This window comes from Lepidochelys kempii, chromosome 1, assembly GCF_965140265.1.
Source record: "Lepidochelys kempii isolate rLepKem1 chromosome 1, rLepKem1.hap2, whole genome shotgun sequence".
Lineage (NCBI taxonomy): Eukaryota > Metazoa > Chordata > Testudines > Cheloniidae > Lepidochelys > Lepidochelys kempii.
The window spans coordinates 322,528,190-322,554,259 of record NC_133256.1 but is presented as its reverse complement, the minus strand read 5'-3'; the positions used below and the strand labels follow the sequence as shown (position 1 = coordinate 322,554,259).

Here is a 26,070-nt window from a genome sequence, read left to right as displayed (position 1 = left end):
TATGGGGAGACAGACACTATGGAGTGCTGGGGCAGAGGGGGTGGGCGGGTTCAGACAGGGGCTCACAAGGGTTGGTGGTGGAGGACAGACTGGGGCAGGGGCGGAATGAGTGTGGAGGTGTAAAGCCGACAGACCCTGGTCATCAGTGGACGGGATCGAACCTGGGACCTCTGGAGCTTAGTGCATGAGCCAAAAACCAATTGGCTGTTAGCTAAGGCTGTAGAGCAAACTCATTAATCTCTCTCTCTAAGTGGTCTTGGTGCCACTAGATAGGAGAGAACACAGAGGCACAGAGCTACAGGGGGAGAGAGGTACAGAGGGGGGTGACTGGGTGGGGGTATAGAGACACACGGGGATGGGAGAGGGGGTACAGGGACAGGGGGTGGCTGGGTGAGAGCACAGAGACACATGGGGACAGGGGCAGATGTGCCTGACTGAATGGGAGAGGCTAGGGGTCAGCCAGGGTCTGCATGGGGGAAGCTCCCTAACATCCCCCCCCCCAAAAAAAAAAACAAAAAAAAAAACCCTGTTCCATACTTTTCCAACCCATACACAACAACCTTCCAAGTTCACGCCCAGGCTCCTTCCCAGCAATTTACTTCCCTCTCCCTCAGCTCCTCTGTTACCCCTGACTCCCCCAAGCCTTTGCACTGCTTCTGAGGGGTGTGGGAAATGGTTCTGTATTGTAGTTTTAATGAATTATTACTCAGAGTTCTGTATTAATATGCCTAGTAAGGAATCTATTTGTCAAAAAATATTTCCTGAATCTTTTTTGTTGTCTGTATTGTTACAGACATAGTTGCTGACTGGTATTTTGAAATAAATGACCAAAAATAGCTGAAACTGGTGTGATTATAATGTATTATTCTGACAAATAAAATATGCAGAATTTTGCACAATTTTAAAATATTGTGCATAGAATTTTTTTTTGTTGCAGAACTTTTTTTTTTTTGGCACAGAATTCCACCAGGAGTAAAATATGACATGTGAGGAAAGGTTAAAAGAATTGGTGATATTTAATCTTGAGAAAAGAAGACTGAAGGGGGACTTGATACAGTCTTCAAATCTATTAAGGACTGTGGTAGAAGACAGTGACCAATTGTTTTCCATGTCCACTGAACATAAGACAAGAAATAATGGGCTTAATCTGCAGCAAGGGAGATTTAAGTTACATGTTAAGAAAAACTCTCTAACTGTAAGGGTAGTTAAGCTCTGGAATATGTTACCAAGGGAGGTTGTGGAATCCCCATCATTGGAGATCGTTAAGGACACATTAGACCAGGGGTGGGCAAACTTTTTGGCTTGAGGGCCACATCGGGTTTCCAAAATTGTATGGAGGGCCAGTTAGGGGAGGCTGTGTCTCCCCAAACAGCCAGGCGTGGCCCCCGCACCCCGCTTTCTCACCCCCTGACGGCTCCCCCAGGACTCCTGCCCCATCCAACCCCCACTGTCCCCTGACGGCCCTCCCGGGACTCCTACCCCATCCCCCACCCCCGGATACCCCACCCCGGCTGCCCCCTGCCATCCCATCCAACCCCCCCTCTCATTCCTGCCCCGCCCCATCCAGCCCCCCTGCCCCATCCAGCCCCCCTGTTCCCCGCCCTCTGACCACCCCAACTCCCCTGCCCTCTATCCAACCCCCTCCCCACCGCTCTCTGCCCCCTTACTGCACTGCCTGCAGCACCAGTGGCTGGTGGCGCTACGGCTGCACTGCCCAGAGCACCGGCTCAGGCTGCGGTTCTGCAACTGCTCTGCGCCCAGAGCGTTGCACCGGCAGCGTGGCGCGCTGAGGCTGCAGGGAGGGGGGCACAGCGCGGGAGGGGCCGGGGTCTAGCCTCCTGGGCCAGGAGCTCAGGGGCCGGGCAGGAGGGTCCCGCAGGCTGGATGTGGCCCGTGGGCCGTAGTTTGCCCACCTCTGCATTAGACAGACATGTGCCAGGATGATCTAGGTGGTATACTCAGTCCTGTCTCAGCACAGGGAGCTGGACTAGATATCTTGCAAGGTTCTTTCTGGCCCTACATTTCTGTGATTACCTTGCATTCACACAAGAGGCCAAATGAAGGTTGTACAGGCGGCCTCGCTTTTTAGGGCCTGGCTTTGTAACCTTAGCATTGTTTTAACATAGGTTTTTTGCATGCAATATACAATTTATATTGCATACAGTGCAGCTCCATTGTATAGATAGATATAGTATGTATTGAAGCTGGAGTCACTGCAACTTAGTTCTTTGCCAAATAAATTGGCAGAAATTATGCTAAATCTGTGTCCCCATGAGCTGCTTTACCCAAATAGATGCATTTCTAGGAACACTGTCCAAGTTGTAACAAGATACTTGTATCTTGTTACCAGAACAAGACTAGTCAGCAAGTATGTTACTGGGGAATAGGGGGATAAGGACTCCATGATCGTGTCATATATCATGGCTACTGAAACAACTAATTTTAAGATAATTGTTTTCATAGATATCACATCCTTATATACTGTAACTACTAACTAAATTTTTGTATGTTTGACATGTTTTTATTAAAAAAGTAAAGCTCTCTTAATTAAAAAAATATTTTGATTTAGATAAATAGCTCAGATACCACAATTATGGGTGGCAATACAAAGTCCTAAGATAAGTATTTCCAATGGGGTCTAATATAATGTGAAATGGGTCTGTTCAGGCAGGTGGAATCTTTATAAAGCTGAAACAGAGATAATGTTCGTAATCTCCTTTATAAAGCACTTTGAGATCTACTGATGAAAACCACTGTAAAAGAGCTAGGTAATATATTAAGTGAGAATTACAAAAATAGACGAATTTATAGAAGAGAAGAAGAAAAAAATGAGATTCGCATCATGCCAAGACTCATGGCAGTGGGTAATAAATGGTGAAACCCAGCTGGTTATAATCAGAAAATGTCACCTCATTCCTTTTGTGATGACTTCGTTGACCCCTGGTGCTTGCATTTAATTCCAAATGCTGCTGCTTGGTCTTTACAATCACTCTTTCATTTCTTGCTCTAGCTGAACACATTTCTTTAATTGGTTTAACTTTAGGATTCTTTGGCTAAATATTAAGCAACTTGAAATCCTGTTGGGGATTTTTTACGTGTTAAAAATAATTTAAGGCGCTACACTTGATTCTAAGCCCCTTCCACACACACACACCCCGCCATTTTATTTGACAATCACATTTTCCTACCTCTTTTTTTTTTTTTTTTTAAAGGATATTTTTCTCCCTTTTTGCTATGAAAAGACCCATACAAACTGGAGAAATAGTCTGAGCCTATAAGGAAATTGACTACATCAAAAGAGCTTTCCAGTATACACAGTAAACAAATGGAAAACTGAGAAGCGATTTTTTTCTCTGATCTTTCAGTTTATAGTAATAATGGGTCTTATTTCCAACAAAGTTTAAAAATATCAGAGAGGCATGATTTTGTCCCTTTAAATTGGGGAAATTGACATATTTCAAGGATTGATAGGGGTCTTAAAAATATTTCAAGGATTGTTAATCCTTAGTGCATCCTCTTTCTGAATTTGTTTAAAAGTGACATTTGTCTCTTTGAATAGTAACGCATTCCCTCTGCCCCCGTATTTTCTTAACAAAGTTAAGTGGTGATCATTAAAATTTTTACAAATGACTTTGTTCTTATTTTTCCTGTATCTACAGTATGTCCTAGACAGAGATAATTTAAAGTTAAGATTTTTGTCATGGTAATTTTTCGTAAAAGGCATGGGCAATAACCAAAAATTCACAGAAGCCCAATTCCTGTCTCCAGGGTTGGGGGTTGTAGAGTGTTCTAATGCTGTGGTTCTCAAACTTTAGCAACCTGAGGACCCCCATTTTGATTTTTAAAATGTTGGGGACCCCCAAGCTCCCCTGCTTAGCCCAAGGCCCTGCCCCCATTTTACTCCTTCCCCCAAAACCCCATCCTGCCCAACCTCTTCCCGCCCCCTGCTCACTCCATCCCCCCTCCCTTCATCGCTCGCTCTTCCCCACCCTCACTCACTTTTGCGAGGGTGGGGCAGGGTGTTTGGGTGCAGGAGGTGTGTGGGGTGTGGGCTCTGGGAGGGAGTTTGGGTGCAGAAAAGGTGTGGGGTGAAGGGTCTGGGAGGGAGTTTGGGTGCAGGGTGCGGCCCTGGGTTGGGGTGTGGAGGGAGTGAGGGGTGCAGGCTCTGGCCAGGTGGCGTTTACCTCAGGTGGCTCTTAAAAGCAACCGGCACATCTCTCTGGCAATGGCTCCTAGGCGGGAGGACCAGGGGGTCGCGGTGCGTTGCCCTTGCCCGGAGGCACCGCCCCTGCAGTTCCCATTGGCCGCAGTTCCCGGCTCCTTGCTCCCCCCAGGAGCCACAGGGGTCTGCCGGCCAATTCCAGACATGGTGTGGAGATAGGTTAGGAAGGGAGCCTGCCTTAGGCCCCCTGCACTGCCGGACTTTTAGCGCCTAAAATCTCCCACTTTGGCTTCAATAGTCTCCGGGAGATAGAGGGAAGGGGAGGATTTGGGGGGGAGTTGATCATCGGGGCCCACGGACCCCCAGGAGTACCCTCAGCGACCCCCAGTGGTCGGCAGACCCCAGTATGAGAAACACTGTTCTAATGTACATACACTGAGATTCCTCTAATAGTGAAGAATCGATGTACAGAGTCCATGTAATCTGGTGAAAGCAGTTGTGTAGCCTTTTGGATGCTACAATAACCTTTGCCTCATGTTGAGGCATAATAGTCTTCCATGACTTCCAAAATATAAATACGGGCAAGGACATATCATTGCATTGCCTTAAGCCCTGATCCTGCAGCTTATTATGCAAGAGAAGGCTCTTGTGCCCACCTGGAGCCCCACTGAAGTCAATAAATTAAAGGGTCAGGCCCTTAAAGAGGTTAACTTTGTCTTTGTGTTAAATTGACTGAAATGGAATGTGTGTATTCTCTAGTCCATTCTCAAATTGCTGCAGGGGGAATGCATTTTAAGTACAGGTTATTTATGTTATTGCATACTAGTCTACAGATGGGTGTGAGAATATCTTGTATTATATACATGGTGTGTAGGATACTTGCTTTGTCCTGTATACTACCCTATGTTAATTTATTTAGTGAGCTAGAAAGCCAGAGAACTACAGGATCTTGTTTGTGTCCAACAGATGGAATAAAGAAGCCCCTGTATATTATTATCACTGAGATTTGTCTCACTTCTGCCACAAGGGATACCACAGGCATCAATAAAGCTGCTTACTAATAATCGATACAGGCAAGTATTAAGTGTCTTTTGGGAGACAACAATGGAGATGACAAAATGTTCTCTTTTGCTTTGATGAAATGACTGTGGGATTTACTCAGTCATGTTGAATAATAAAATATGACAAATTATGTTTTAGATGAGCCATAAAATCATGTTCACCAAGAAAGTCTCTCTGTAGATACATTTATTTTATATTCTCTAGTGCAACAAGTATTGTACCTGTTTGACACATTTAAAAATCATGAAAATATGTATCAGAATCTGAAAATATATTTCCTAGTATTCATGGTAGGTACTCAATTGCTTTCCTGTTTTTATAGTCTAATACAGAGTCTGATATTTGGTGCTAAACCACAGATGTAAGGTACTACTTAAACTTAGGGAGGGGTTAAGATGGTGATTTTAGGAGCTGAGAAGATGCAACAAAATAATAAGGGTAGATTACAAGGTACATTTTCGAATTTGAATTGGAGAGAGAGGTAAATGCTAAAGAGGAAAGCAATCAGATAATGTGATCTCCAAAGAGGGTCTCTGCATAATAGTCTGGAAATGAGGCAGCATATTAAGAGGGAAACACAATAGAGACGCAGATGAGGAATGCACTGATAGAGTGAGGGAAGTTGGACAAGATCAGATTAAACTAATATATCTGGGTTTTGGCCTGGTTACCCATGACTCTCACTGAGGTGGAAATCCAGAGGATTAATTTAGTTGTTCAGGTGCATTAAGTCTTTTTGAACAGTAGCTCCTACATCAGTTTAATGGCTGTTAGCCTGATCTGAAGTTCTGTTAATTAAATGGAGAGCATAGAATATTTATTTTCTCCTCTTTCAGTGAGTACATATGGGTGGACCATGCTACCATTGTGATTCAAAAGTCTAATCCAAATATGGATGAACTGTAATTTTACGGTGGTTGAAGTAGTTATGATAAATTGAAATTTTTCATCATGTACAGAAAGAAAGAATCAAATCTTTAAGGGAGAGAATAGAGTTTATAAGATGCCTAGCAGGTTTACATCACCTTCTGATATGGAAACAAACAAGGAGCTGAAGCATTGATCCACTACACAATGAAACACCAGAGGGAAAATTTTATTTTTGTAGGGGAGTTAGAGGCTGCTGCAAACCTGTTAGAAAAACTAATACTGTAACCTGTAAACTGGTGCTGAGTCAGAATAATGAAAAGGTAGTTTTATAGGTTGTATGTCCAGGTTTGTAATACATACTAACATTAAAAGGGAATAGGGAGTTAGATGTCCTTTCAGTGCCCTTCCTTTTTGTATCTTCTTCAAGTTGAGTTAGTGGAAGTTCAGAATCGGAAAAGCTTTTCCTGGTAAAGGCAGACTTAGCACCTCACCCCACCCCCACCCCCGCCCATTAAAAGGCAAATCTTTGCTCAGTTACCACACAATAGCTGAGCTATTGTTCTTATTGTTCCTTACGTGTATTATGGTAATGCCTAGAGTTCAAAATCAACATGAGGGACCAGTTATACATAACAATATTAAATAAGAGATAAGATAGACACAGGGGCCAAGAGGTTAACCATGTTTTGACCAAGGTCACAAGAGGTCAACAGCAGAGCTGGAATAAGAATTTAGGTCTCCTAATCACCAGTCTGATGCCTTATCCACTGTACTACAATCTTTTCTAAGTAGACACTGTAGTATCTTGGATACCAGTGGGATATGCATGATATGTAGGTAGAAATATGAATCCCTTTATCCCAACACACCATGTGTCCAAAGGACTGCTGCATTGCCATTGCGCTGAAACCCTTCATTCACACAAATACAGCCCAGGAGCAGCTTCTCCCTGCTAGCTCCGTAGTTACTTATCCCCACGTTTGGCTCCCTTTCCCAGGTCCTACACTGCTCCTCAATCAGCACACACAACTGCAGCTTCTGCACTCTTTGGCTCCTTCCTAACTACTACAGTGTCTCTAGAGTGACCAGGTATCCAGTTTTCAAGCAGCTCCGGGCCATTCACTGTCCAGTTGGCGGCGCTGCACAGTGGGGCTGGCAGGCACCCTGCTAGCCTCCATGCCACGTGGCTCCCAGGAAGCAGCAGTATGTCCCCCCTCTGGCTCCTACACCTAGGAGCAGCCAGGGGGCTCCGCACAGTGCCCCTGGTCCAAGTGTCGCCCCTGCTGCTCCCATTGGCAAGGAACCGCAGCCAATGGGAGCTCCGTGGGCAGTGCCTGGAGATGGGCAGAGCACAGAATCCCCTGCCCCAGCCTTGAGCTCCCTTCTGCACCCTGAACCCCTCATTTTTGGCCCCACCCCAGAACCCACACCCCCATCCCAGAGCCTGTACCTCCTCCCACATGCCAGCCCCCTGCCTCAGTACGGAGCCCCCTCCTATGCTCCAGCCCAGAGCTCCCTCCTGAACAATGTCAACTCTGTAGAGGAAAGAGATGAAATGTATTGTTTTATTAGAAACTGAACGCGCGCTCTCTCAATATTGTGTGTGGCTATCAAGTACTTCATTGTATGAGGATTGCTTTAAAATAACGTGTATATAAAACTGCTTGTGTTTATAGAATTAGCAATGCGCCATTTGACTTTGTAGATTGTGATGTATTAAAGGCCAGCTTTCTTCAAGTTCAGGAGGCACATCTTCAAAAATCATGTGTTATTTAAGATACTTTAATATGTATATGAGTGCATAACTGTACATAATCATATGATTGTCTTTCTGCATTTATTTGCTTTCAACAATATTGTATGTGTTTCAAAGACTGTCCTTTGTCATTTGTTTTAGAATTTTTAAAAATATTCTAGAATCACAAAAACTTTAAAAGGCTATGCCCTGTACATTCATTTTTATGTCCTTTATAATATTGGGTGCAAGTTCAGTGTTGTCTGTAATACACAGTATCAAGACTTCACCTTTGTGGACCTAACGGGTTTTTCCCCTCTTCAGGAAGAATTTAAAATAGGCTGTCATCACCTATTGCTTGTAACATTTAATAAGCAGCTAGAGCTGCACCGGTGGACAATAGAGAAATAATGAAGTATGGACTCAAGTGCTAAATTCAGTCTATTCTTATTTCTCATAGCCTGACTCTAACAGACACATATACATAACAGCTGGGATTTTTAGCCCGTTATGTTGCCATGCCATAGGAGAGCTGGGTCATATCCAAAACTTCTATACTAATCAGGCTTCCTTACATCAATGCCTGAACTTTGGTGGCTTGTGGTTTGGTTTTGCAAAACTACGGCTGTCAAGCGATTAAAAAAATTAATCATGACTAATCACACTGTTAATAATAGAATACCATTTATTTAAATATTTTGGGAAGTTTTCTACACTTTCAAATATATTGATTTCAGTTACAACACAGAATACAGTGTACAGTGCTCACATTTATTTTTTATTACAATTATTTGCATTTTTTAGTATTTTTCAGTTCACCTATACAAGTACTGTAGTGCAATCTATTTATCATGAAAGTTGAACTTACAAATGTAGAATTATGTAAAAAAAAAAACCTGCATTCAAAAATAAAACAGTGTAAAACTTTGGAGCCTAAAAGTCCAATCAGTCCTACTTCTTGTTCAGCCAATCGCTCAGACAAACAAATTTGTTTACATTTGCAGAAGATAATGCTGCCTGCTTCTTGTTTACAATGTCACCTGAAAGTGAGAACAGGCATTTGCATGACACTGTTGTAGCCGGCTTCGCAAGATATTTACATACCAGATGCTCTAAAGATTCACATGTCCCTTGATGCTTCAACCACCATTCCAGAGGACATGCATTCATGCTTATGATGAGTTCATCATCTGCATCAGATGCCACCAGCAGAAGGTTGATTTTCTTTTTTGGTGGTTTGGGTTCTGTAGTTTCCACATCAGTGTTGCTCTTTTAAGACTTCTGAAAGCATGCCCCACACCTCATCCCTCTCAGATTTTGGAAGGCACTTCAGATTCTTAAATCTTGGGTCGAGTGTTGTAGCTTTCTTTAGAAATTTCACATTGGTATCTTCTTTGCATTTTGTCAGATTTGCAGTGAGTGTTCTTAAAACGAACACGTGCTGGGTCATCGTCTGAGACTGCTATAACATAAAATATATGGCAGAATGCGGGTAAAACAGAGCAGGAGACATATAATTCTCCCCCAGGGAGTTCAGTCACAAATTTAATGAACGCATTCTTTTTTTAATGAGTGTAGTCGGCATGGAAGCATGTCTTCTGGAACAATGGCCAAAACATGAAGAGGCATATAAATCTTTAGCACATCTGGCACGTAAATATCTTGTGACACCAGCTACAACAGTGCCATCTGAACACCTGTTCTCACTTTCAGGTGACATTGTAATTAAGAAATGGGCAGCACTATCTCTGGTAAATTTAAACAAACTTGTTTCTCTTAACGATTGGCTGAACAACAAGTAGCACTAAGTGGACTTATAGGCTCTAAAGTTTTAAATTGTTTTATTTTTGAGTGCAGTTATGTAACCGAGAAAACTACATTTGTAAGTTGCACTCTCATGATAAAGAGATTGCACTACAGTATTTGTATGAGGTGAATTGAAAAATACTATTTCTTTTGTTTATCATTTTTCCAGTGCAAGTATTTGTAATAAAAAATATAAAGTGAGCACTGTACACTTTCTATTCTGTGTTGTAATTAAAATAGATACATTTGAAAATGTAGAAAAGCATCCATGAATATTTAATAAATTTCAGTTGGTATTCTATTGTTTAACAGTGTGATTAATCGTGATTAATTTTTTTGAGTTAATTGTGTAAATTAACAGAGATTAATCAATAGCCCTATGCAAAACACAAACTGCCCTGGTTTGCTCACCACAGAAATGAGATGGAATAGAAACCTTTTATCCAAACTCTGTACTCAACCTCTGAAACTTTGGTGGTTCAGATAAATGCTTAAAATATAGTGAAGACAGATGAAACAAGGGGGTGCAACAAGCCGCTGGAAGGAACGTGGAGAGTAGATAAAGGGAATAGTTATGAGAATGTGTTTTTATAGGCCATGTATATGTACACTGACATGGTTTCAAGTTGATTATTTTTGTTTTTAAATAAATAATAAACAAAACAGAAAATAAGTATCAGAAGTCTGTACCTAATGGGTAACAGCTGGCAATTTCCTGTAGACATCATAGTAGAATTGAATCTTAAGGAGGGACTTGAAGGAGAAAAGAGTAGAGGCTTTTATATACTACTTCATGCGTTGAAATTCTGGTCCGATTGAAGTCAATGTGAGTTTTATCATAGACTTCAGTAGGCCAGGATTTCACCTTTGGGGGGTCCATTTCCTATATATAGAAGAAAATGTGAAGATGGTTGTAGGAGACTAGACAAATGAGCAAGGGAGGCAAACCACCACTGGATGAGCAGGTGGCAGTAAGAGCAATGTAGTAAGTTACAAGAGTGGGTAAGTAAGGAGAAGCTAAGTGAAGGGCTGTAAAAATGAGGAGGCAGATGCTTGTGTTGAGGTGATGGGGAAGGGCAGCCACTGTAGGGACTCAAAGGGCCTAAATGTTTCATATCTTAATTTTATGTGAACATGCTATCATTTCATTTATAAAGAAAATCTATACTACTGCAAGATACAGTTGCACCGAATGCTTGGCCATAGGTTGTTTGCTAGAAATAAGAACTCTTTGCTGTCCTAAACATAAAATAATAGGACACCAAATTTCAGAGGCTGGAAGGCTGAGGCATTAAAGTAATGAGGTGGCATTTAATGCAAACTACAAAGGTGAGCTCTGACATTTTGTTTGGTGATTGCTGTGTCAAAACCTGAAGAGCTATTATGTATTTGAAGGAGTTTTTGAATGACTGAATAATCAATTCTTCAGTCAGTGCAGCTTAACAAAAGAAAATGAAGATGGAGGAGTTTGTGCAAAACAAACTTCATGTTTTGTTGAAATATTAAACAGCTCACCAAAACTTTAAAAACAAGCATACAAGACATGCATTTGATTAAACTTGGGCAAAAATGGCCACAGCTTCTTTATTTTTTAATTGTGCCCATTTTTAATTGACACCTCTAATTGTTATGTTTCCTGGGCAAATGATTTTTTTTCTGAAAAAGAAAGAAATTGTACCAGCTTCCTATGGTATCTCTCAAGGTTATACAGGAACCTTTTTTTGAAAGAAGATAGCTTTTTTAAATACAAACAAGTATTAAAATAAGATAGAGAACAGGGCTCAGGAACCTAGGCCCATCACTGTAAATAAATAAATAAAGCACTGTTAGTGGGCACTTGAGCTAGCGTGCAATACCAGCTTCTGAGTCTGCACACAACAAAACAGATACTTCAGAGGCAAACCAAAGACATGAACTGAGCAAGATCAAACTAACAGAAAATTGGTGGCAGGCTAGTAGTATGGCTGTGACCTCAATCAATGTGCTGTTAGTAAATGCTATATGATTAATGATGACATATGAATCCTAATCCTGAGTCCTATCCTAAATTGTACTTACTCAATGAACGGTTAGTGTCAACATTGCTAATGTCAGCTGTCAACAGTAGTAGTATCAGAGTTTGTTCCTGATGCTGAACTTCTGGAGTCCAAAGGAAGAGGAGCCATGACTGCTGCTCTCAAAAGACCTCTGTCCTGCTTCTCCTGTTACTGTGTCTGCATTCATTAGGATTGCCATTCTTGCTCTTTTACAATAGTGAAACCTCACATTTTTTATTTTCTTCATTTCATCTGTGGGGGTAGATGCTCCCGAGTCTCCTCCAGCCACCACTTCATTTCTAAAGTCTTTGCTCCTAGTTCGTAGCGTAGGTGGGGTTCTCTTGGCCAGGGATTCTCAACCTTTTTCTTTCCGAGCCTTCACCCTCCCCAACATACTATAAAAAGTCCACAGCCCACCTGTGCCACAACAATTTTTTCTGTATATAAAAGCCAGAGCCAACATTAGGGGGTAAGAAGCAGGGCAACTGCCCGGTGCCCCATGCCACAGGGGTCCTGCAATGCTAAGTTGCTCAGGCTTCAGCTTCAGCCCTGGATGGCAGGACTTGAACTCCCAGGCTTCAGCCCTAGGTGGTGGGGGCTTCAGCTTTCTGTCCTAGGCCCCAGCCGGTCTAATGCCAGCCCTGCTTGGAGGACCGCCCCCCTGAAACCTGCTCACGGCCCCCCTGGGGGCCCCAGACCCCTGGTTGAGAACCACTGCTCTAAGCAAAACAGTCAAAAGAAAGGTCCTTTCCTTTCTCTCTCACTTATGAGAAAGGGAAATGCAAGTGAAAGCAAAGACAGGGAAAGGTGTCCTGTCCCTCAGTCAGTCTTTCTCGGTTCAGCTCTCTGGGCATGGTCCATCAGTGAGTCTGTTGTCTTTTATTAGGGTCTACCTCCAGCCCCTCCTATTTGGTGTCCTGCTTTGCGGCTAGTCTGTGCAGTTTTGGGGCAGTGAGGCCTGCACTTGTCTCCCTCTTGGCTGATCTGTTTCTGTGGTGTAGCAGCTCTCCTCCTGTTCATCACCCCTTCCTGTGGCAGGTTTTCCCTTTTTAGGCTCCCCCCACCCAGGCAGAGCAAGCCTTTCGGTGCACCTTGTTAACGCTCAGCAGGTTCAGAAGAGCTCGTTAGTCTCCTCTCCACCAGAGCAAGGGTGTGTCCCTTCACATCATCCCTTCTTTCTTGCTCTTGGTTACAGGGCCGGCTCTAGGATTTTTACTACCCCAAGAGATTTTTTTTTGGCTGCCCCCGCCCCCAACCCCTTCCCCAAATCCCCGGCCCCACCTCCTCCCTCAGGCGTGCTGCATTCCCGCCCCGCAACCCCCCCGCCCTAGCTCACCTCTGCTCTGCCTGTTCCCCTGAACATGCCGCCACTCCGCTTCTCCCCCCTTCCTCTCAGGCGAGGGAGAGGCCGCGCGTTCAGGGGAGCAGGCGGAGCGGAGGTGAGCTGGGGGGGGAGCATAGGAAGTAATGGGGAGCAGGGGAGGGGGGGCGGAGAGGAACCGCTTCCCGCCCCAGCTCACCGCCGTTCCACCACAGCTGTGGAGGGGGAAAGCGGAGCGGTGGCAGCAGCGCGCTCGGGCGAGCAGGCGGAGGCAAGCGGGGGGCACATTTCTAGGGGCTGCATGGCCGGCGCTGGAATGCCGCCCCTAGAAATGCGCCGCCCCAGGCACCTGCTTGTTTTGCTGGTGCTTAGAGCCGGCCCTGCTTGGTTATCTCTCATCTTTCATAGAATCATAGAATATCAGGGTTGGAAGGGACCCCAGAAGGTCATCTAGTCCAACCCCCTGCTCGAAGCAGGACCAATTCCCAGTTAAATCATCCCAGCCAGGGCTTTGTCCTGACCTTAAAAACCTCTAAGGAAGGAGATTCTACCACCTCCCTAGGTAACGCATTCCAGTGTTTCACCACCCTCTTAGTGAAAAAGTTTTTCCTAATATCCAATCTAAACCTCCCCCACTGCAACTTGAGACCATTACTCCTCGTTCTGTCATCTGCTACCATTGAGAACAGTCTAGAGCCATCCTCTTTGGAACCCCCTTTCAGGTAGTTGAAAGCAGCTATCAAATCCCCCTCATTCTTCTCTTCTGCAGGCTAAACAATCCCAGCTCCCTCAGCCTCTCCTCATAAGTCATGTGTTCCAGACCCCTAATCATTTTTGTTGCCCTTCGCTGGACTCTCTCCAATTTATCCACATCCTTCTTGTAGTGTGGGGCCCAAAACTGGACACAGTACTCCAGATGAGGCCTCACCAATGTCGAATAGAGGGGAACAATCACGTCCCTCGATCTGCTCGCTATGCCCCTACTTATACATCCCAAAATGCCATTGGCCTTCTTGGCAACAAGGGCACATTGCTGACTCATTTCCAGCTTCTCGTCCACTGTCACCCCTAGGTCCTTTTCCGCAGAACTGCTGCCTAGCCATTCGGTCCCTAGTCTGTAGCTGTGCATTGGGTTCTTCCGTCCTAAGTGCAGGACTCTGCACTTATCCTTATTGAACCTCATCAGATTTCTTTTGGCCCAATCCTCCAATTTGTGTAGGTCCTTCTGTATCCTATCCCTCCCCTCCAGCGTATCTACCACTCCTCCCAGTTTAGTATCATCCGCAAATTTGCTGAGAGTGCAATCCACACCATCCTCCAGATCATTTATGAAGATATTGAACAAAACCGGCCCCAGGACTGACCCTTGGGGCACTCCACTTGATACCGGCTGCCAACTAGACATGGAGCCATTGAGCCATGGAGCCATTCAGATATTTAAATATTGAAAAAGAGCTCAACGCCAAACACTCAGTGCTCTCCCATAACAAAATTAGAACTGGAATTACAACTGGCAAATGCAATTTAAACACATGCTCCGAAATCAATTATTAGCTTTTGTTAGTCAATTTTCAATAACAATTTTACCCAAAGTGTTTGAGATATTTAAAATAAATGAGATAAAGAGGGCAAAGCTTAAGTGAAGTTTGGATAATGGGGAGTTTTGGTTGACTTTTCCTCTTTTGATGCCCACACAACTATCCTCTCCTTTCCAATGCACAAAAATGCTGTTTATCACAAGCATAAGATTCAGGTCAAGACCACTGGCCCTACAAGTTAACATAGTGATTGATAGGTTTCAGAGTAACAGCCGTGTTAGTCTGTATTCGCAAAAAGAAAAGGAGTACTTGTGGTACCTTAGAGACTAACCAATTTATTTGAGCATGAGCTTTCGTGAGCTACAGCTCACTTCATCGGATGCATACCGTGGAAACTGCAGCAGACATTATATACACACACAAAGATCATGAAACAATACCTCCTCCCACCCCACTGTCCTGCTGGTAATAGCTTATCTAAAGTGATCATCAAGTTGGGCCATTTCCGGCACAAATCCAGGTTTTCTCACCCTCCACCCCCCCACACACACACAAACTCACTCTCCTGCTGGTAATAGCCCAATAGTGATTGATGTTCTTTTCTTCCCCCTTGTGAACTGTGATCCATTGTTTTCCTTGTCAGCGAGCAAGCAGCTGGAGTTTTTGTTTTGTGTTTTTTGCTGCTGAAAAACTTCTTGCCATGAAATGGCACTGAATGTATTTGTGTGGCTCTTTTAAAGCACTTCGAAAGGTTATGAAATCTCTCAGCAGCGTGTTCTCTCCTTGAGGATAAAGACCATTCTCCACTTCACTCTTGCTAAAACATGTTTAACTTTTTAACACTGAGGGTGATTAACCATTCGAACAAACTACCAAAGGAAGAAGTAGATTCTCCAACTATTGGAAGACTTCAAATCAAGACTTGGATGCCTTTCTGGAAGCCACACATTAGCGAAACACAAGCTACTGGGCTCAATAGAGGGGTAACTGGGTGAAATTCTGTGGTCTGTCACACTGGAGGTCAGACTAGATGATCTAATGGTCCCTTCTGGCCTTAAACTGTATGACGGAATCTGTGATCTAAGCAAAGGTCAAATTAGTGGTGGTACTTATATTTGACTCTTGTTCATTTTACAGGTACTACAGTGCAACCATTTTGCAGATGTCGGGGGTTCAAGATGACAGTCTTGCAATCTGGCTGGCTGCAGTGACAGCATTTACAAACTTCCTTTTCACACTGGTGGGAGTCTGGCTTGTTGAAAAAGTGGGCCGCCGGAAACTTACGCTTGGTAGCCTAACAGGTGAGACATTACTTGGGGAATACTGTTTGATTCTAATGAAGGTGAACAAAATGAAAATAAGGCTCTGAATTCTCCTTTGATCAACACGATCTTCTAAAGAAAAGTAAAATAAACGACTGACTCATTTTGCACACACACAAGTAAAATGTGTGTGTTTAAATACATTAAGCTGAAGTACAGAGGGCCCTTTAAGAATGAAAATAATGTGCAGCTACGTGCTAAGAATGAAAGCAATTTTTAAATTTATCATAACGAATATATTTGTTCAGCTGCAATTTCTGCTTCAGGGCACAGTTGACAATAATATGTATATCCCTTTAAGACTTTAATTTAGGAGCAATCAAATGTGCCTAACTTCACAGTTGGTTAGTTTTTAAATATATAATATGGCATATGTAATTTTTAGAAACTAAAATGAATTTGTAACATTTTGTCAAAAATTATTATGGAAAGCAAAAAGACATATAATTGCTGTGTTCTTTTAAAAAGAGAAGAGTGCTGTTCTGTTCATTGCCCCTCCAAATATGAAATAGTAAAAGCATTATAGTTAATGGTTTAACATGAAGTGGCTAATCCAACATAGTCACATGAGAAACTAAAGTGTAAAATTCTGAATGCCTTATGAATTTTAGCCATTAGCTAAGCATTCTTCTATAATGGCATTAACATCACACTTAAACTCAATAAAAACAGTCACTTCTAGGAAGATGATATAGGCAGAGCTAGTAGCACTGTCTATCGTTAATGTAGCCCAGCGGTTCTCATTATAAGACCATGTTTTCATTTGCTTATATCTTAACCAGACTGTTTGGCCTGAAATTTTCCATGTCAAGTATCTGCCTCAGGTTGAGAGGCCTGGTTTTGTTTTGGAAAGTTTCAGCTAAAACAGTTCTGCCATTTCAGAGAACGAGATTAGGGAAAGGTACTTTGTTTTGCCCATTTTAAAAAAATTGTATAACTGTGTAGTTGAGAAGTTCTAGTACCCCATAGTTGGCCCAGAAACATGAAATTTGACAGTGGTGGTCTCTGTATCGAGGATCTCAACGTCTCAAGAGTAAAATAACTTACTAGTTCATTTAATAATTTATTTGCCAGAGTGGAACACCAATACATTTGGACAAAATTCTCAACTAATAGCACTTGAGCTGCAAAATTTGTCTACATTTATTTTGCCTACAAAACATGCATTTATGTGTGGTAACTGTGCGGGTTGGTATGCACAGTTAACCAATTTGTACATTAAAACATGTAATTTTGAGCAAATTTGGTATGTTCAACTTACAATAGGTACCCACATTTAAAATAATGCCTTTTCAGTGCAGATTTTGACAACTTAAATCTTCTTATACATGATTCAACAGCAGAAGGGTTGAAACTTGACAGAGATAACTTGGATAAAAGAGAGCAATCACCGTTAACCATCTACCAACTGAGTTCAAAGCCAGAATGTTACATGAAGTTATTTCCATCAATAGTATCTAGTAACTTAGCTGCTCCCCATAGTAGGCAATTTAATGACTTGCAGGAGACACCATGGTATGGAATATCAGGGTACATTCCTTGCATTCTTGTGACCTTTAGTATTCTCTAAAAACCTTTATGATCATAATTGAACACAGCAATGCTGAGAAAGTACTTCTTCAACTTTAGCTCAAGCAGATAAGTTTAAAATTAAAATTGTAAATGCATGAGGAATGGTCTCCATGCTAGCAACCCTCTGTTGCAATCACTAGTTAATGTTGAATGACTCACGTCTCTGCAACCTGCATCTTTTATTTTTCCATATCTGTCGGCACATGGCTTATGTATCTGATCATGCTCCCTAGACATGAAACTGATTTATCAAATCCACCTTTATTCTTTGGATTGAGTTGCTGATAGCTTTCATGCTGTTGACCTTTGTTTAAATTTCCTAGCCGTTTAAAGCACACATCAAAATAATATGCACTTCATTGCTTGTGACTGACTCCAGACCAGGCGACTTGTTTAGTCCCAAAACTGTTTACTGTATATCACTCTTACAGTAATATATAACGTTGTGTGAATTTGTCTAACTCTGTCATCTAATGCTATTTATTCAGTTAATAGTCATTCTTTTTCTGTGTGGTCTATCAAATATTATAATGGGGCATGAACAAAAGCAGAACAAAGCAGAATTGTATTACTTTATTATTACTCCCAAAATACTTTAAGCCTATTTCTTGCAATAACACAATACTGATCTTGTACTCTGTGTTAGGCATAGTGTATTTTTCAGTGTTTCAGTGCCAGAATTACAAACTGATCCTTTTGGGTCCTGACCATCAGGCTTTAGTCACTGCCTCCGGAATTTTTGGGCCCTTTGTGACCAGGCCCTCTAACTAATATATTCAAAGATCAATGATCTGAAAATGTTCATGCAAACATTTCTCGCAAAGCAGTTTAGTAAAGAGTAGATGGCCACTGTAGTAAAACCAAGAAGAATACTGTAAAGAGTGTGTGTGTTTGTGGTACTTAAATGCAGAACAGAATTAGTACGTAAAGATGTCCTTTTCTAGGTCCCTTCTCTTTACTGGGTTGCCTTCTTTCAATCATTTTAATTAGTGTTGTGTTACTTTTCATCATCTTTATCCTGTGGCCTTTTAAAAAAGGAAAAATGCAATACTGACTCCCATCGAGCTGAGACTGAGATCACATACCATCTCTAAATACTATTTAGAGCTTTTTGTGTGGTGCTTGGCTTTTAGAGTTTGGTTGGGGGAGGCAGTGTTGTGTTTGTAAGTCACATATTCTATGATGATTTCATTCTTGCATATCTGTTATTACTGCATTTTAATCGTCTGTGCAGCATACAGAGCATCTTAGGAGGAGGGATGCTTAATAAATAAACACTAGGTCCTATGTTGCTCTTTAGATCCTCTGGTGGGCAGTGTTTCAAATAGAGGGTTTTGTTATGTTTGTAAGTGTGCATTTTTCACTCTGCTACTTTAAACTGCCTTTCAAGGGAACTGGGAAATCTTGAACTCTAAACTGATTACAACTGGTGCTGCCTCTGTGGGTAACCTCTCTGCTGTCATCTCTCAATATGTAAAATGAGGACAATACTCACTGGCTGCATGGATATATGAAAGCTAAGTGCAAGAAAAAATTGAAAAATGTGCACAAATGTATGAAGTTATGAAAAGCACCGTATAAGTCATAAGTATTATTTCTAAACATTACATAGTGTAACAGTGTGCACATTAAGTACTGTCTTATGGTAATGACTTGACATTTATTGGACTAGCTGTGGTCTATAGTATCATTGTTAATGATTGGATAAAAAAGGTAGATTTACTCTAAATTCTTTTTCCTAAATTGATATGGACATTTTCCATTCTCTGCCAATGTTCTGTAAAGAAGTGTTTACCATTTGAAGTCTGGCATCTTCACTAGTTTCAAAGAGCTGGCAACATTTAAAAAAAATCCTACCATGCTGATAGATCGCTGAAAAGTTACAAAAGTTATCATAGGCTTCTTTCTGCCAAAAAAGGGGAGAAGACAGGCAGAATTTTAACAGGTTGGCTACTGACTCCGCTTAGTTTCCAACTCCTGCTATATTTTGATGCCAGTTGTCTTTCTTTCCTTTGTTCTGTATCTTCAAAGGCTGTTCATTAAATGTAAAATGTGCAGAGATTTTGATGGGTGTAATGTCTGTTTTAGTTTTTTTCTCAGGCTTTGGCAGTCTGAAAACACACTGTATTTGTACATATGACAACATTTTAGCTTTATGTAATAGAGAGGACATTAAATATCTTCAGAATACTTACAGTTTTTTAGCCTCAATTAATGATATGCTGTATTGGTTTGTGTTGTTAGCCAAAGGAAAACTTTCCACAGACGGAAATACTATATAATGCCTATTTGCCAAATCTGAATATTTTCCTCCTCCTTTGTACAAGGGGTTAAAGGATGAAGGAAGATGTTTCAGTATTAGGTCAACCTCTCAAAAGATGAACAAAGCATATTTAGAATGAATATAAATTTGATGATAGTTCCCCATGTGAAACATGTCTAAAAATATTTGATGTTCTGGCTTATAGGCATTTGGAAAGTACATTAAATCCAGGATGAGCTTCAGCATGCCCAGATGATTGTCGTTGATGTAAATAGTCATAGTAGCAGCACAAAGCCAAATATAGAATAAATTGAAAATCCACATTTTTATTTTGATGATGGCTTCGTAATTTCTCCAGAGATTTAGGCTTCCTGGTTTGGCTTAAGCTTTTGGCATCAGAAACAGATCTATCAGCGTAAGTAAACTGCCTGTGTGTGCTCAGAAAAACACCTTATTAATGTACACGCGTCCATGCTGGCAAAGTTGCTGGTAAATGCTGGTGCACAGTATTTTAATACCAGAATAATAGACTGGTTACTATAATACATCAAACAAACACTCTTTGCTACACAGGACATTAGTTGTAGTAGTAGTAGTAGTAATATTTTTCATATTTTGTAAATTGGTTTTCTCAAGAAACCAGATGTTTTCCTTGAAAAACATAAGAACCATATTATGGGTAGTTCTTTAAAGAATATCTGCCTAAGTTTTTAATGTGTAAGCCAGGCACACACAAGTGTGTGTGAGTTTTTGAATGTGTGTGTTGTGCTCTTCTTCTTAGATACAATTACATTCTGACTGCAATACCTTTGTTCCCCATGCCGACTGAACTGGGTAAAGTATTTTTCACTTGTCCGAACTATTACATAGTGGTGTTGTGCACTTCTAAACCTCCGCTGCACTCCACTTGTATGGTAGTGAAATGGGTTGTGAATCTGTCCCCATATGTTACAGAAGGACTTATTGTGTCTGCATAACTAAGGTAAAAGCTAGCTTCACATTATAAGTACTTCGTCGGATCCTTGGGTAAAGGTGTTAGCTAAATGTGTAATACAGCATACTATATTACATATATAGACATATACAGATATTTTCTGTGTGTGAAATGTATGAATAGTTAAATAAAGGAATACATGAGGGTGTGATATAGTATAAAGATTTTATCGGCATGAATTTGGGATAGTCACATACCTCATGACTGGTGAAGCCATATGTGAGCTTTACAGACAGTTCCAAATTAGCTTTCCACAAAACCATCATGTATTTCTCTGTGTGCCACCTATTTTAGAAAAAAAACTGCTGTAGGAATGGCTCGGGGAGGTATATTTTAATTATAGGCACGAGTTTTTGTATCCCTCCATCCTAACACCAAGTCCCTTTGTCACCATTAGTAGAACTATACAGGAATCAGAGGGAGCCATAAAACCCTCCAAAAATACCTTTAATTGCTTTTTTGTACCTAAAGATGTCACATTTTAAAGTTCTAATATCTGTGGTCTTTCCAGGACTAAAAATGAATGCTGAGTTCTACTGGGAAGTTGAAAATCATGATCTCCCCTTTCCAATAGCATAAAGCTCTGCAGGGCTTCAAGATATCAGGCTTTGAAGTCACACTATTTTTATTTGGAGAAAAGCTTTAACTGGTGTAGGGTTGATTCTTGTGCATCCTGAGCCCTGAACAGGTGAAATTTGGAGGAGGAAAACCATTTTTTTTCTGGTGGATTTATATTAAAAGTCTATTTAAATTTGCTTATGTAACCCTTCTGCCCGTCAGAGTTGGCAGCAACAAGGGCTGGGTTCAATATCTAGGGGTTCCATTCCAATAACACAATGCAAACCGGCTCGAGCCCCCACCCAGTGACCTGGGACAAATATATACCACCCCCGCTGGGCGCCTCCAAGAGGCAATACTTCCTCTCTCGCAAGCACATAGTCTGAGTGTAGCAAAAGCCTTTTAATAACAGAGAGAAACAATGTGGCATTATGTTGGGGAAACACCACCAACAGGATTCATAACACAACCCATGAGCAAAAAAAACCCACCCCAGGCAAATTGGGGCATGCCCTTTCCCTTTGGTTCTTGAGTCCAGCAACCCCAAATCACCCAAAGTCCCAAAAGTCCAATGCCCCAAAAGTCTCTGTCCCTGGTCAGGGCAGCCCCAGAGTTCGAAAGTTTATCTGCAGAGCTTTACCTCCCAACCTGTGTGGAAATGGGACGGGGGTAAGAGGCACCTTACATGATCTGAAGCTGACCGCCCCATAGCTCCATAGCTGCGCTCCGCTCTGCCAGCCGCCCCACAAACTCCTTCGCTCAGCTGCGCTCCGCTCCGCCAGCCGCCCCACAAACTCCTTTGCTCAGCTGCGCTCCACTCCGCCAGCCGCCCCACGAACTCCTTCGCTCAGCTGCGCTCCGCTCCGCCAGCCGCCCCACGAATTCCTTCGCTCAGCTCCATGGCCCACAAGCAGCTCCTGCCATCCACACACTGCTCCGCGTCGAACTGCTTCACCAGCTGTCCCGCAAACTGCTCCACAATATATCTTCAGGCTCCCCCACTACTTAACACAACACTCAGTGATTTCAGCTCTTAGGTGAATTCAGTTTGTAGTAGGGGAGCCCCAGTGCTGGTGCACTGTCAGCCCAAAGTGAGCTCAGCAGCCTATAACTAGACTTCTAATGAAATCAAAATTAGCTCTGATATTCCACAGTGGAGAAAGTGCAATTAGCATGTAAGGCCCTCATCAAGGGGCCCATGCTACCAAGTATTACTACTTATCTCCAGCCTCTCTCCATTCACACAGTTTTGGAACCCATGACCCTTGCCTAGCGAGTGCTACTTAGTTGATGGTGAATCCCTCCAGCATAACAAAAGGCCACGTACAGTTCCAAGCACAGTTCCCATAATCAGGGTAATAACAATTTATTCTTCCTGCCCCAATAACAGAGACACTGGGGATCCCACAGCAGCCAAAGTGACCATTTGGGCAGCTATGGTCTCATTCTAGGCGTGGTGGGTGTGCCTATGCAAATGAGATCGGCCCCTGAAGTTCTTTTCCACAAGTTGCCACACCTCACCACCAGATGTCAGGGTGGAGCTCATCCTGACACTGCTTACACTTAGGCTTTTAGAAGTAGTCTTAGAGAGATGGAATATTGGGAAAAGGGTACGAGTGCTGGTAACAAGTGCATGATATCTTCATTCATCAAATGACACTGAAGTTTATCATATTTCTTTGTAACTTATCACACGATTATCAACTTCATATATATAGGATGTAGAAAGATATGTATATAAACACAAACATAATATAAAATATGATATTTCAATATACAGTGATTGAGCTTACTAGAAATAGATAATACAAGATATAGTACACAGTATGGTATTCTTCCCCAAAAGCAAAATAACCTATGTTACTTATTAGGACATGGTGAAGGCTGACCAAGGTGTTATCAGTTTATATGGTCTAAGGTTTTGTGCTAGGAATGAACTATTTTTAATACACTGCATGTATCTATTTGCCTATGTCCTCCCCTTTTTGGTGTTACACATTGAGACAACAGATGCACAGAAAATTCTGGGGGCTCGAGTGGATTGGTAGAAAAAGGTTGATTCATAACAGCAGGTTTATATTTTTGGTAGCATTTCTACAAACTGAGCTCTGCAAAAAAAATCAAATTTATTTTCTTGTTTCTATATAACTAGGAATGCTGTGCTGCAAAAGCGTGTTGCTATTGTCCTTCTTCCAGGTGGATCTGGATGTCTGGGAGCTAGGGACATATTGTGATTTACAAGCCACTGTTTAACTCTGCTTTTTTAACATTATTTGTATCACTTAAGGGAATACGAGTTAATTCATACAGTCTTCAACTCCATGTTTAAAAAAAAGAAACAACTGAGTAATTTAATATCTGGATAATAAATCAGGAGCTGTTGAATTTAACACTGATCCCAACCCAAAAAAACAATTTTTTTCTCAGATCCTTATACAATAGATTAGCATAGTGAGGAAATACTGTGCTAAGCTCATATAAATTGGGTGTCTTCCTTTTTCCAGACCTAGGTCTATGCAGCAAAGAATTATTTTGCGTACTTTGAAGTAAAATCTTTTTTATTTTTGTATTTTAGGTACTACTGTAGCACTCATTATCCTAGCATTGGGATTTTTGCTGTCAGCTCAGGTCTCACCTCGAGTCAGTCTTAACCCAACAGATCCTTCAGGTCAAAATTCTACTTGCACAAACTACAGGTGAGATTTCATGATCATTGTTTTTTAAATGTCTTCTGCAAGATTTTCCCCAATTTCTCAGGTGTTGCAACCCTATTAAAACTCATAATGTTAATATTCAGTGAGTGCAAGACTGAGTAATTTTTTTAAATGTAAGCGGCGAATGTGCTTGCTATTACTAGTCTGTTCATGGACGTTACACTGCATCACAACTGTGAGCTCTCCCAGAGAACATTTGTGCCCCTTGCCCTTTATTTTACTGTTTTTTAAAAAAAGGGTTCTGTTTTTTCAAATAGTGATAATTACAGACCCATTCATGATTAATTCAAAACACACGATCATGTTAACCTTTATCGATGGTAAATTGAACTTGTACTTTCATAGATAGTTCACCCCCAGTATTTGTTTCAAAAGATGAGTCATTTATTTAGAATGTTTTTCTAAAATATATTCTATCATTTTCTGTATTTTGAGTTTTTGTTCACTTTTTCCTCCCCTAGTAAATAAAATATCCAAACTGGTAAGATAGCAAAAATTGTGTCTTTCTGCATACCAGAATTTAGTAAAGACTAAGCATCTTCTGACTTGACTTACCTATTGATATGCACAGGATAACAATCAGTAGCTAGTCTTTATCCCTTTGGAGACTGCAGTCTTGTATATGAGCTCTTCAGCATTCATTTGGCTGGCAGGTTGGAAAATGTCTCAGTCTCCCATTGAGAAAAGACTAGTTAAATGTGACTGAGTTCAAATGCTATAAAGGCTGAAACAATTCTTGTTGCAATTCAGAATCTTTGCTTGACAAGTTAAGACTGCAGTACAAATTAGTCTTGAGTTTATTCTAGAAATGAGTGAGTTGAATAATTTCTCAAACACTGTAAATATCCATGCAATTCAGTGTGCAGACTATTTGGGCACTAATATTCAGCTGTCTGTCCCTGCTATCTGCTATTCTGTCTCAGCAGCAGAACACAGGCTGATCAATTATTTTCCCCAGACTCTGTTTGGATTCTAATAAACTAACAGTGGATAACTAATTCCTAAGAGATCTAGGAGGATTGTGGGGATGAGGACCTACTAGTAGGGCCCTGGGAATGGGAGGGGCAGGTCTAGTTTCCCCAAAGATGTCAGAAGAGGTGGCAAGAAGTACATATGGCTGCTCATCATACCCCAGAAGTGAGTCTGGGGAGAGGAACCTCATAGCATCATGGAAAAAGTGTAGAAGAGATGCTGATAATCAGCTTGAATTCAGGGCTTTGGATACCAGCCATGTATTAGATCCCTGAATGCAAAAGCATCCTTTTATGTGTTCACTACCTCAGCAAAGACTACATATACTACTTTGCCTGGTTTTGATGGTTACCCATTCTCTTTCTCACATGGATCTAGTTAAGAGAGAGGGGAAAAAAGAGTCTCCAAAAAAAATAAAATAAAATAAAAGGTCCCTTTGCAAGGTGTGGAAGGAGATTAATAGTGAGATGCCTCAAGTATCCATACTAGAACCTGTGCATTCAGATCTGTGTTTGTCATTTGGAAGAGAGGTGAACGGTAAGTGGTGCAACATTTGCAGATGACAAAATTATTTAGGTTAATCACATCTCAAGACTATGAGGTCTTTCAAAAGAACCTAACAAAGCAAAGTGATTTTCAACCAGATGAAATTTGATGCAGGCACATTCCAGATAATTCTCATTTGGAAGAATAATTTGAATTACTTGTGCACATTGTTGATTTTGGAATTAACTGTAACTGATATTATTGTGGACATCTCAATGTGCAGTTGTGGGCAAAAAAGGCAAACAAGATATTAGACTATTAAGAAAGGGATGCCATTATATGAATTAATAGAATGCTTTCATCAAAATGTTTCTGACAAAAAGTGGATATTAATAGAAGAGGTCTAAAGAAGGTGGAAAAAAGGATTAGAAGTGATGAAAAACATCCGTATGCAGAGAGATTGAAAAGACTAGAACTGTCTTTGCATAAAGATAATAGTGAACATGTTAGAGGTATATGAAATAGTGAATGGAATAAGAGAGAAGGTCTTGTGCTCCTATTTATATTCTTATAGCACAGTTACAAGGAGACACACAATTAAACTAAAGACAACAAAGTTAAAACTAAAAAGCAGAAATGTTTTTCTACACTACACATAC

General features: G+C 41.4%; 1 protein-coding gene across 1 annotated transcript in view; it reads left to right on the top strand.

Moving 5' to 3' along the window:
- The window catches only part of SLC2A13 (solute carrier family 2 member 13), a 317,250-nt gene that overhangs the window by 204,530 nt on the left and 86,650 nt on the right, over positions 1–26,070 (top strand). The window contains exons 5-6 of the mRNA XM_073328433.1: positions 15,668–15,831; positions 23,815–23,935. Of these exons, the coding sequence (XP_073184534.1) occupies positions 15,668–15,831; positions 23,815–23,935 (285 nt within the window). The remainder of the gene's footprint in view (positions 1–15,667; positions 15,832–23,814; positions 23,936–26,070) is intronic.